Source organism: Streptopelia decaocto (genome assembly GCF_964273445.1).
Source record: "Streptopelia decaocto genome assembly, chromosome: 13".
NCBI classification, from domain to species: Eukaryota; Metazoa; Chordata; class Aves; order Columbiformes; family Columbidae; genus Streptopelia; species Streptopelia decaocto.
The window spans coordinates 3,506,478-3,518,574 of NC_138668.1; the positions used below are offsets into that span (position 1 = coordinate 3,506,478).

The window sequence follows — 12,097 nt, forward strand, 5'->3', positions numbered from 1 at the left end:
GCTGGCAAATTCTCACTTGAGCTGAGAAACCCAACACATTTTTAGAACTTTGTGCATGGGAATAATACTGTATTCTTCTGGAGCAGTTATATGTAATTGACACCAAAAAACCACTTTTTTAAAGTGTTTTCAGAGACGTTAAAGGGGACGGGGTAACAGCTGTTGTGCTGGGTTTGTTTGGGATATTTTCCTCTTTTATGAGGGTTTTTGTGGGCATTCTTGGTCAAACTTTAGCTCGTAATGACATAGTTCTGTTTCATTGTGACGCGCTGCTGTAATTAAAGCTCTGGCTGTCCGTGTTTGCTGAATCCAAGGAATTTACTGATCTCAGATATAACTGTCTCAAGAGCTGGGCTACTGTCCCCTTGCATCATGTGGAAAGATTTAGATACTGAGTCAGTGGTGTGGAAACAGTATCATACTTAAGTTTTCTGGATGAGACCCCAGGACCGTTGCTCTTCTGATTCAAATTGTGAAATATTATTTTTAACAAAGCATTTTATGAAAAGTTCCTTACTCAACGTGCATCCCAGCACTGTAACACCGATGCTACTTGTGTGTTTATACCCACAACATTCAGGAATAACAGGATTTCATAAATCGTGGCAAGATAAAGTATACAAAGATGGTACCGACTTGCTGATGACAATGCATGTGTAACAGTCTCCCAACTTAATTGTCTGGTTATTCCCTATTGCATAATAAGCTGGAGTGATGTTTATATATAACATGATATTATATATTACATTATATATATATATATATAACATAATATATATAAATACCATCCCAGACTTGATATATACATTTTGGTATATACATATTTATATATATGTGTTTCACCTTGGCTTTTTCATGATTTGTCTTCTCCATTTTGTCGCTGTGCTTTTCTACACTATACATGTGAGACCCTAAATCCAGCACAGCTTCCTGCCTCCTTTTAAAACCTCTTTAAATAGCCTTTTCTTGCTCTTATGCAGCAGATATTAGAAGCCATTTGGTGTTGAACAATACTCAAGGTGCTCTAACAAAGGAATTAGTGACTATAATAGCTTCCATTGAACCTGGTACTGTGTTTTTGTAAATGCATCTCTGTTTCCTTTACATCTGTGAGTAAAAGGTGCTTTGAGGAGGGGGAGAATATGTCTGCTTTTCATGGAATCATGCAGGGTATGGAGTAGTTTTGTAGTTGTTTATTTTCCCTGACGTCTGCTTTAGGGGTGACTGTTTATGTAAAGTCTAGTGTTTCCTAGCACTTTATTTTCAAACCTTGCATAGACGAAATGCTTGTGGTCACTGTGACTGGTTCACCACACGCCGGATGGCGAATAGCATGGGTGCTGTGTTGTCCGTGTGAGACGCTCCCCCAGGAAACTTTAGGAATATCTGTCTTTTTTAAAAAAAAAACCAAACAAAATTCTAGCAACATCTTTTCTAGAGCTATAACCACATGTGGCATGTGCACTCCTCCTCCCCATGGTCTCCAATGTATATATAGCATGCATTCAGCACATGCTATGGAGTCTGGGAACTGCAGCACGCAGCAGGGAGCCACCAATCCATTTTCTTTTGACTTTCTTCTGCCTGTAATCTTGTAAAGCAAGAATTATCTCTATGCAGTTTATGTAGGTTGGTCTGTGTTTGTGTGTTTTCATCTCTAACAAACTAAAAAAGCTTTCTATTCTCACTGCCATGCAAGGCATCCTAGGGAAATAGGAAGCTTTTCCCATAAGGAATTGAAATGTATGCAACACACTATAACTGTGTGAGTACAATATATATCATTTATATGCCCAGGGATTGCAGGATGTACCTGTCTATAGCAGATTATCAAGTAAAACTCAACAGTTCTGGAACCGAAGCAGGTTGCTTCCTGCCTGTAACAAGACTGAGAGATTTTGCAGGCCATTAATTTACTCCCTGTAATCAGCTGGAAATTTCAGAGGTGCTTAAGAGTTGCCTCTTGGGCATCCTTGGAAATACCAGTTAACTTTGTTATGCTTTTTATGTTGAGCCTAATGTGTGCTTTCAGATTGATCTTTTTCTCGTGGTGGAAATGTTAAGCAGTAGTAGTAATTGCCATGCATCTTTGATAGGAATCATGCAACATGGATCAAATAGTAGAACTCACTTTAAATAACTTAAAATATATACAGTAATCTCAAAGAATGCATGCCCAGTTCTGCTTGGGCTGTCTGCCCTGTCCTCCTTATCTTCTGTAGAAGTATAATTCTCACAGGCTTAAATCCTGCACTAAATGTGCCTCACTCCTAAATAGGGCTACCCGACATAATTTGAGTTTATCCTCTTTTGATCAGAAAGAGGTTAATTAAGGGAACAATTAGAAAAGCTCATTAAAACTGCATTCAGGTTCAGTGTAACGAAAAGTGAGCTTTCTGCGACAAGGTGATTCAGAAATCATGCTTTTCTGATTCCTCATTGACACAGTTCCCCAGTATTAGAGCACGTACGCTGATTTGAAGCAGCGTCTTGGCCCGCGCTGTTGTTGCTGGCAGTTGTGATAGAGACTGGACCCATCACGTTAATCCCAGGCACCTTCTCGCCCCTGAGGGAGGGGAGGAGTTCAGCAGGAATTTACACTGTATTTTGCATTGCATTTCCATTCCTTGGGTTCCAGGTTTTTACAGCAGTAAAAGCATAAATTCCCCTCCACCTTGGCAGTGTCAGGAGTGGAAACCAGCACCGACCGGGCTGCAGAAGCCTTCGAAAGCTCTGAGCACCCCTTGCATATATCCACACTGATTTTTTCTGGGATTGATTCCTTACAAAATGGCCACGTACGTGCTAGCTAGCATAATGTGTGAAAGCTAGTTGTATGTCCTAGGTTCTGCTTCAGTGCCTTGGGAAGCCTGCCTTTCTAAAAACAAAATCACAGCCGCCAACAAACGGTTTGCTTGTGCAGCCAGCCCAGCCCAGCCTCTCTGTTTCTCTTCCCTCGTTCCAGTCTGAGATTGCGGGTAAATCACGTGGCTGGACCGGAGAGATTTGGGGAGGCTCTCAAGGAAAAGCAGTGTTAGACAGGCCCCTCCAGCACACATTTACTGCCTTAGTTGAGCCTTCATATTTCAGGCTGACTCATGATTTTGGAGAAGTAACAGATTTTGTTAAGATTGGCGCATGCTCGCAGACTAACAGAACTGCCTCGCAGTGGTTTAGGTGCAGGTATCAACTTATCTAGTGTTGTTACAGCATCGGCAAATATAGCACAGTTGAGGAGTTAGTTGCTCCATCACCTGGAAGCAGTAGTGTGTAGGAGACGTGGATCTCGCATTGCTGGCTCCTTCTGAAAAGGAAGATTTAAGTGGCAGTGGGGTATTGCTCCTCACTGGTATGGAGCGGGGATCTTCTGTCCTCGCAGTGCGGCAAACCTGCCTTAGGGCTCTGCAGCCGGGCCTGTTGAGATCAGCAGCAGGTTGGGATTGCGCTGAACACACTGTTAAACAAGGACTGATTTGTCCTTGGCTCATATGTTAAAAAATGCGGAGCACCTGGCATGACAGCAGAGAATTCCACCGCTCTGTGAAAGGAAGCTCAGCTCTTCCCTGGTAAGGGCTTGAGAAATGATGAAGCTTTGCTCATACCGGTATCAAGCCTTAGTCCATGTGATGCTCATTGCAAATTTATGTATTCTCTGTTGGCCTTTTTCTATAATCAAATCCATGTAGCAGTACAAAAGCTTGAAATAGAGAGCAGTGGTTCCCCAGCCTTGTTTCAGGTTCATCTCGGTGAGCTGTGTGCCCGCTGCTGGCGGACACTGCAATGCACACACACTCTGTTCTGAATTGTGTGTTTGTATTGAATCTGCTGGGAACCATGTTTAGAAGGGTTAGACAAACACAACGAGGCTGTGTTGCCAGTGATGATGTTCTTATTTAATGCATTAGTGAGTGCAGGTGGCAGGACCTCTGAAATGAATTAAATGCAATGCAAACTCCTGTATGTAGCAAAGCCCTTATGACTCCAGGCTGCTGAATGCTGAGCCAGCTCAGCTCAAGGTGAGGTGGGAAATGGCCATGAGCCTCCCATGCCTGAATGGTCATTTTGTACTCCTCAAGGCAGGTTTCTGGACATTACCTTACAGCAGAACTAGCTTGTGCAGAAGAACTAAGAGCAAGAGAGGATGTTTTTGGAGCTGTAACAGGGTGATTTTTCTGCCTTTCTATCAAAAGCAGCATTAAGATAAGGTGGTCACAAATATGGATTTACTTACTTGCCACTTTGTTCTGTTGTTACCTGGCAGGATTCAATAATGCATTGGTTAAAACAATGATGTTTAGCCTACACCAGCACTTAAAGTGCTAGAACAACACTGCCCGAGTCCCTCGTTTTCCTTCTATAGGCAAGATGCTGGAAGCCAGCACAATTACTGTGTTCCGTTGGCCTTTCCCACAGTGAAACCTGGTTTTTATTTCCTGCTTCTTTAACCTTAGTATCAGTGAAATGATCCCTGGAAAGCTTGTATTGATTGCACATTATTATCTAATTAGAGTGCAATGAGAAGAAATGCAGAACGCTCGCTCATTCAGCCCTGCGTCTCTTGTAGACACTATAAATCAGAAAGCTTTCCGTTCAAATATGGAAAAAGCCAGTGCTTATTTCCTTTTGAATTTCCCAGCATCTCCTGAAGGCTACACTTGTGTGATTAATTTTTTTTCCCTAAGTAACAATTGGAAAGAAGTGTTACTTAGAGAAGAAATGAGGCCCTACAGGCTTGCGGGGCCCTGTTCTAACCCTGTTAGCTATAACCCACACTGTCTAAAGGGAGGCACTTCTGAATGAATGTATTTTAATCTGAAACCTGCTGGATGATCCTTTAGCATCATGTGCAGAGATATAAATGGGTAGTAGTTACACTATATGTAGAGGCCACAGTGCTGACGGGTCTTGTCGGGAGGCTGTTTGTTGCTATATCTGGACTTTATCACTCTTTTGCTCCATGTTGCTGGTGGTTGATACTTTCTAGTAATTTATATCTTCCTGAGTTATGCGCAAGGAGCTAATAAAAGAGAAATCCTAGTCCTTGATACAGCAGGAACTCTAGAGTTTGTCATTATAGTTCTGCATCTTGCTTAGTTCTTGGTTAAATACAAGGCCTTGGGGAAATCACTTAGCTTACCCAAACCTTCAGCTTCCATCTAATCACTAGGTAATACATGATGATACACTATGATAGATACACAGAGATTTATGAATGATCAGTAATTCTGCCAAAGACTCTGGGTAGAAAGATGCTATAGAGAATGGTGGACTTCTATGCTATGAATGATTCACTAATTGTTTACTAAAACACTTAAATATGTTTAGTATCATGTCTGAAAGTGACTTTTCTTTCCCTTACAGATGTACTTTCCGATTCCCTAGCACGGTTATAAAGATCCAGTTCACGTCTTTATACCATAAAGAGGAAGCAAAAGAGGAAGCCTCATCACCTCCCCTTCGGCCACTTTACCCTCAGATATCGCCTCTGAAGATCCACATCCCGGAGCCGGATCTCCGGAGTGTGGTCAGTCCCCTCCCATCCCCCACCGGCACTATCAGGTAAGATTTTAACTATCCCAAGCGTGCTTTCTGGAGATTGATCTGTGTTCTCTACACCAGTCTGTCAGCCCTGGTTTTTTGTATACTTGGTGCATTAAATGCCCCATTAAAAATAGCTAGTTAAATATCCAATGTTCAAAATAAGGGAAGACAGCTAAAACCTACGTCATGGTGGCTGGAAGCAGGACACAAGGCTTTTGTTTAAGAGCTCAAAGGATTGGGGGCGACTCAAGTGTTAGTTTCACGCTATAGAATTACTAGTCTATCTTTGGCAGTGGAATTAGAAATATCTGTCAAGAGCTACCTATATGCATGGAGGAGAGAAAGCAGGCAAATATTTTCTATGTTAGAACTGCCTGTTTTATTTTTATCTCTGTAATATTCTGTTGTTGCTGGGTGGTGCCGGTGATATCTGGAGTTGGGGACACGGGTGGCCATTGGCACGTGGTTTCCTGGGAATAGAAGGAAATGGGGGTAGGATGCTGACCACGTACAGAGGGGCTGTAGCAATCTGAACGTACATCTGTGTGAGTATCCTGTTTTGTAAACTACTTGTTTCAGGAATGTGCAGTTGAAATAACCTGAACATCAAGTTACTGTCTTTGAATACTTTCTTTCTTTCTTTCCTGGCAATGAGTCGGTGTTATGGAGTGCTCTCTTCTTCACATTAAAGCTCTTACCTGAAGTATAAATTATAAGTAAACTCACGGTATAAGGTGGTGTATTAGACTTTAAAACATGCAGGCCTCGGAAAAGCGAGGGAGTACCTGGTAATAGAAATAGCTTTTAGTTTTTCTTGTCTGTGCATCTGTAAAAATACACAAACATCATCTGACAGTTAGTACTCATTCAGCGAGTAGTATTCAAATGTACAAGGCTGAGAAGAACTTCAGTGTCACAATGAAGCCAGTTTGGTTTTGCATAGATCTGGAGGCGCTTGCTTGTTTGGGTTTTCCCCGGCCTTGCAGAGCTGCACAGATGTGCAGATACTCTAGAAAGAGGGGGCTGGAGGTAGCTGTGGTTTTAGTCCTCTGCTCAGGCACTGCTTTTAGTTTATATTTAACCTTCTCTTTTTAGATGAAGCTTGTTGCTGGGAGGGGAGGGGGATGGTTTCTTTGCCAACATATGGTAGTTAGTTTCCATTCAGTCATCTTGCGCAAAGCAGCACAGTGTGGTTTCTGTTACTAACAGAGCCTGTATCTTTGACTCTGGCATATGCCTGCAACTGATATTTGACTCCCCGAGAATGTCGCTTTTGCATAAGGAGAAAGTGGAAATAGTAGTGTTGAATTGTGCTCAGCCCCTAACGGAGTGTTTACTGAGGATGATTAATGATTGCATCCGTTTGTCTTGAGCAGAAGCTAATCCAGCCAAGTCTTCAGAAAACCTCAAAAGACATCTGAGGTTTCACTTGCCAAACCTCTTTCGTTTCCGAGTTCCTCTTACAGAGGAGGGGCTGACACGTTTGTAAACATCCCTGCAAGCTTCCCCTCTGCTCTAGCAGGGTCTTGCAGCTCCTGTACCCTGTGGGCCAGGCTTTGGGAGGTGATTTGGGTGTTTCTGCCCAGGAAAGGGAATGCTCTTGGGGGATTGTGTAGCTGTGCGTTCTGCCCATCTGGCTTCCAGGGCAGCTCTCTGCTATCGTGGCGGCTTTGCAGTGGTGGGTGAGGCTGGCACAGTGTCCCCTCCCTGTCCCCAAGGCGAGGGCTGCTGGGGGCTCAGTGTGGGACCCACACCCCTGTCCCATCACTGGCTGCGGGAGGTGGTTGCATGAGCTGGACTCTCCCTCCTCCTCCTCCCTCTCCCCCTTCCAGTATTTACTTTCCTAATTTGGTGCGTTTGCCTTGCTCCTCCCTGATTGGCCCATGGAAAATTATTGCAGTTTGGAAATCCTGGGCAGGGTGAAATTTCCTTTTTGGAAAGCGGCTCCTGGCCCCTTTTCCTGCCCCCACCCGGTGCAGGGCAGGCGCTCGTACCTGCGCTCCCACCACCGAGCCCAGCGCTGCCCTCCTGACCCCCGGCCCTGCTCCGCTGCCCTGTTTACCCTGCAATTTGCTTCCCTGCAGGTTCTCCCCTGCAAGCTTCTGGGGTTTTTCCAGCCTGTTTATTTTCCCGCTGCCAAGTGCACCGCCTAGAGAGGGAACGAGCTTTAGTTAAACAAAACCAAACCCGCCACCCTCAGCAGCTTTGCAAAGCAAGATTCCTGCTTACTCCTAGGGAGCAATGTGTCCAGTGTTTTCTCAGCTAGGTGTTTTATCTCTAGGAGGGGCCGTTTGTAGATGTTTTGAATGCTGCTGTACAGCTTTAAGGGGAAATGTTGGTTGGCAGCATGCTGTGAGGCTTACACGCAGGCATGGCTTATTTCTTCCTGCTTCGAGTTCAAAATTCCTTTTAAAAAAAGTCAGACTTGCATGTTCCATAAATGAAAAGGTCACTGTGGTTGTAAGAAATTGGTAGAAGCAGCCCGTCTGTTTTACATGAGAAAGGGCAGAGCGGCACCAAACACCTTCTTGGTAGATTCAAGGCACTGAAAAGCTGTGTGAAAACCATGTATAGTTTGGATAAATTGAGCTCTGCCTGTTGGGAGGTGGAACAGAATCACAATTCAGGAGTTAAGGGAAGGTTTTCTGGTATGTGGCTTTAAGGTTCTGCAGTTTGCGCTTGAAGGATCCTCTTTGGGTGGCATAATTACTGGTGACATGAAGTTCTTCACCTCTGCTACAAACACTTAGTTTTGCCTGGTTTTACTGTAAATCCATGATATCTACATGAATGTGAGTCCATATGTGTTGTAATCTAGTCCCCACAGTGGCTTGAGCTTGGATTATAAACAGATCCCCACACAAGGTGTGATGTAGGAGCCTGTTTCTAGTCTCAAAGTCATGCTGAGTTGGACTTTAGATTTACAGTGTTTGGTTTTCTTTTTATTGTCTTCCAGTCAGTGTGAATGGCCCTTTAGTACTAACTTAACTCTGTTTCCCAAATAGCATCTCTCTCCAACACTGCCCTTCAGGGTCGGGGTTTTTTTAGTATTTCTGAAAATGAAATTATTTCTCTGTACATGTTTCCCTATTCTAAACAGCAATGATGTTCTTACTGATATATGTTATCAAAAAGCTACAATAAAGAAATAAATACTAAATTTATACTATGGAGGTCACTATCATTATGGATATTTTACAGCTGCTACTTCTGGCTTATCTCTGCACCAGAATGACTGTGGGCTTGAACACTTTGTCTTGTACTTGTTTGTTTTTTCACTGAAAGGGCATGGATAGTTACCTCACATGCAGTCTTTATCAGTTAGAAACAAATAAATAATTCTTTGACATGTAGGAGGAAGAGCCCTTAGAGCCCTTAGAACCACTGCTTGAAAAGTGTCTGGGGAGGTTCTGTGCTAATAGCTAAACTGGTACATACTTGTGTGGCGACCCAAATTTGTATTTTAGAGAATTGTTAGTACTTAATGGCTCCATCCGTGTTTGGCGGTTGTTAATACCTAGTTTACAATGATTTTAATGGCATAAATAATGAAAGATCGGTTGGTATCCATCTGCATCTTTTGTTTCATAAGCTTGATTAGTAAACCAGAAGGTGTAAGCTGAATTGCCATGGTTTCAGAAGCTATATTTTTTCTAAACCTTTTTTTCCTTATTTTCAGTAGGCAAAATTAGTTCAGTAACATGTTGTGTGCTCTGACAGCGGATTACTCAGAGGTCTGCACTCCAGGAACTGCACTTATCTTGGCTTAGCCACCGACTCGTTTTGTGGCCTTTAACAGGTCATATCAATTCATTGCCCGATTTTTATGCATGTGTATTGTAATTACTACTTTCCAAGAGTGTGTAGTAGATAAATTGCGTACTGAGCTTTTACTCTGGAAGGTGTGACAGAATAGAGTGTGTGTGAGAGAGCCGTGGTATAGCAGATACACAACTGCTGGCTGTGCTTTGATTCAGACTCGGCTTGGAGTGTGTTTTAATAGGCTCTAGGACAACCGTACAACACTGTTCCAGAACACTTGGGATTTAATCTGAGCTTGCGCATTTCCTCTAAAGGTGTGTAATGGGACGCTGGGTGAACCCTGACTTCAGTGGGTACATTCACTGGCTGGAAGAGGATGCAAAAATATCGCCTGCTCCATTTCTTTCAGGCTTTCCTTCTTCCTCTAGCACTGTTAGCCGCTTAACTGAAAAGCCAGTGCAGAGCTCCAAGGCAGGTTTTCTGCAGGCTGTTTTGCATTGTCTCGGTCATCCATCGCTTCCTGCATTCAGGCAGAACATACAGCTCGGGTAACTCCCACAATTGGACAGACCGGTGATTATTTTTAATCACCCTTGTCTCCAAACCACAAGCCAACTCATGTGAGGCGTATACATCGCATAAGAAAAGCAACAATCTATACCGGGTTCGGGAGTTCTTACGCATGTTTATCTCAGATAATGGAGCGTGTGCTAGAGGAGATGGGCCAAACCGCGTGCTGGAGGAAAAGCTGCAGATGTCACCAGCTACACAAGCACTTCCCTTTGCCCCGATGGGTGTAAAATGTTCACTGAATCCACAGTCAGACTGAGCTCACTTCCTTTTGAAGGGGGGAACCACTGGAGCAAAGACCAATAATATGAATTTCAAGGCTTGCGGACGGCTGACTTTCACCGTGGCTTGCTCGACAGCTTTGTTTTTCTTGAGTAGGCAGGGTAGCTCTCAGATTTCTCCTTTCACATCAAAATCCAGCTTGGTTTGGCAGTCTCACCGCTTGTGATTGTTTCTGAAACCTGTTTGAAACACACAACATGCAAGGACTTGCCTTTGAGTTACGTTTTTGGGGCTAGGCCGGGGAAGGAGAGAGCGGCAGAGGATTCTCAGCCATGATTGCTGTATTGTGGAAATGCTCATTTTGCAAGCCAAAGGGCTGTACTTTGACCTGATTCTTGCTTATTGCACGAAGAAAGCCTCTCTGTCTTTTGGCGTCTCTTTTTTGCAGGCTCATGAAATGAAATATAGGGGTAGTCTGAGGCTGGTGGCTTTTCTCTAACCATAGCTCTTGTGTGCAAGGCAACACACCTCCAATTTGCGTTTGAGGAGGAGACTAGAGGAGATTTTGTTAAGACACAGGAATTCTCCCTTTGTACTCAGTAGGGGTTTTAAAAAATCGCCTATTCAGACAGAAATCTGTATATTGGTGTTGTTGCCAAGGTTGTAGCTCTTATCACTGCTCTGGCTGTTGTACCTGCTTCACAAATGTGCATTTAGGCATTTTTTTCAAAGGCACTGCCCATGTGCATACTGTGTGTCTCAAACCACAAAATTGAAGAGATGGATTTTTTCCTCTTCTTTAGCAATGCAGATTCCAGATCAGGGAACAATTTTGTGTGGGATCCCAGGTAATCTTTTATCTTCGTCACAGGGAGGATAGGTGCTTTATCCATATAACGTGGCTTAAATTAAGCCTCTTACAGCCTGATCCCTATAGCTATCTTTCTTGCAGAAAAGAATAAAATTAATTAATAGGGCACCTTTTGTGAATCCTGGATCCTTCTGGGGAAATTGGCATTGGAGTTTTGGAGTGTTTCAGTTCCCAGTTTGTTCATAGGCTTGTAATATGACCATAAATAAATCATTTAAGCACTTGTTGCTTCATTTTTATGTTTTGGTTTGGTTTGGTTTTTTCCTAGTCTATAAACTGTGGCTAACATTGAGAGAGTCTGTAGATTTTATTATTTTTATTATTTTTACATAAGACTCGCTATATGTGCTCAGGCCACAACTCCCTCTTAGCCCAGTGTTCTGCCTCAGAAGCTTATCTTTGGGGTAACAGAACACAGAAAACAGAGCAGTGCTAACCTACGTGCAGCCTGCCTCCATCATTTACTGGATCAGGGACTCCCTGACCATCTGTCTAACAAAGCCCCCGATAATTCCCTGATTCCTCCTTTCCCCAAGAACTTGTGTAACGGCCTTTTGCATTTTCATAATCACTCCTGTCTTACAGCACGTGGTTCCACAGTGTAACTACAAACATAGAAGCACTCTCTCTTGTTTTGGGTGTGCTGAGACTCAACACACAGTGTCCTGGATGTGGATGCATCATGCACACAGTGGTACATCCTATTTTTGCTTTCTTGTTTAGCGAAAGCAAACTGATTTTGGACATTCCAGCAGCAATCCAGTAAGTTGTGCATTTTCTCCGATGGCTGGTGTTTGAAGACTTAATTGTTACTAGAAAGCGCTGTGAACTTAAGAGGCTGGATTCTTGTTGGCAGGGGTTGAAAGCGAATCATGATGCTACAAGACCTGTTCTATTTAAATGCCTGTGTTTAAAAGGCATTTTGCCCGTTACATGGGTGAATGTATTGCAGACGCTGCATTCAGTCCTCAACTTTCTGGCCTTCCAGCTGAAGAAGGGTTAAATATTAAATGGAAAACATGCTGCAAAGGACCAAAGTGGTTAAGCACGTGATTGCAGTCTGATTCTAAAGCTGAGTCTAAAGCTGAGTCTCAGCGTGGTGTTTGGGGAGCTGTGGCTCAGTGGCTGCCT

General features: G+C 43.3%; 1 protein-coding gene across 2 annotated transcripts in view; it reads left to right on the forward strand.

Moving 5' to 3' along the window:
- The window catches only part of FOXK1 (forkhead box K1), a 57,396-nt gene that overhangs the window by 21,298 nt on the left and 24,001 nt on the right, over positions 1-12,097 (forward strand). For both annotated transcript variants that reach the window (XM_082064835.1, XM_082064836.1), the window contains exon 2: positions 5,362-5,559. In XM_082064835.1, the coding sequence (XP_081920961.1) occupies positions 5,362-5,559 (198 nt within the window). The remainder of the gene's footprint in view (positions 1-5,361; positions 5,560-12,097) is intronic.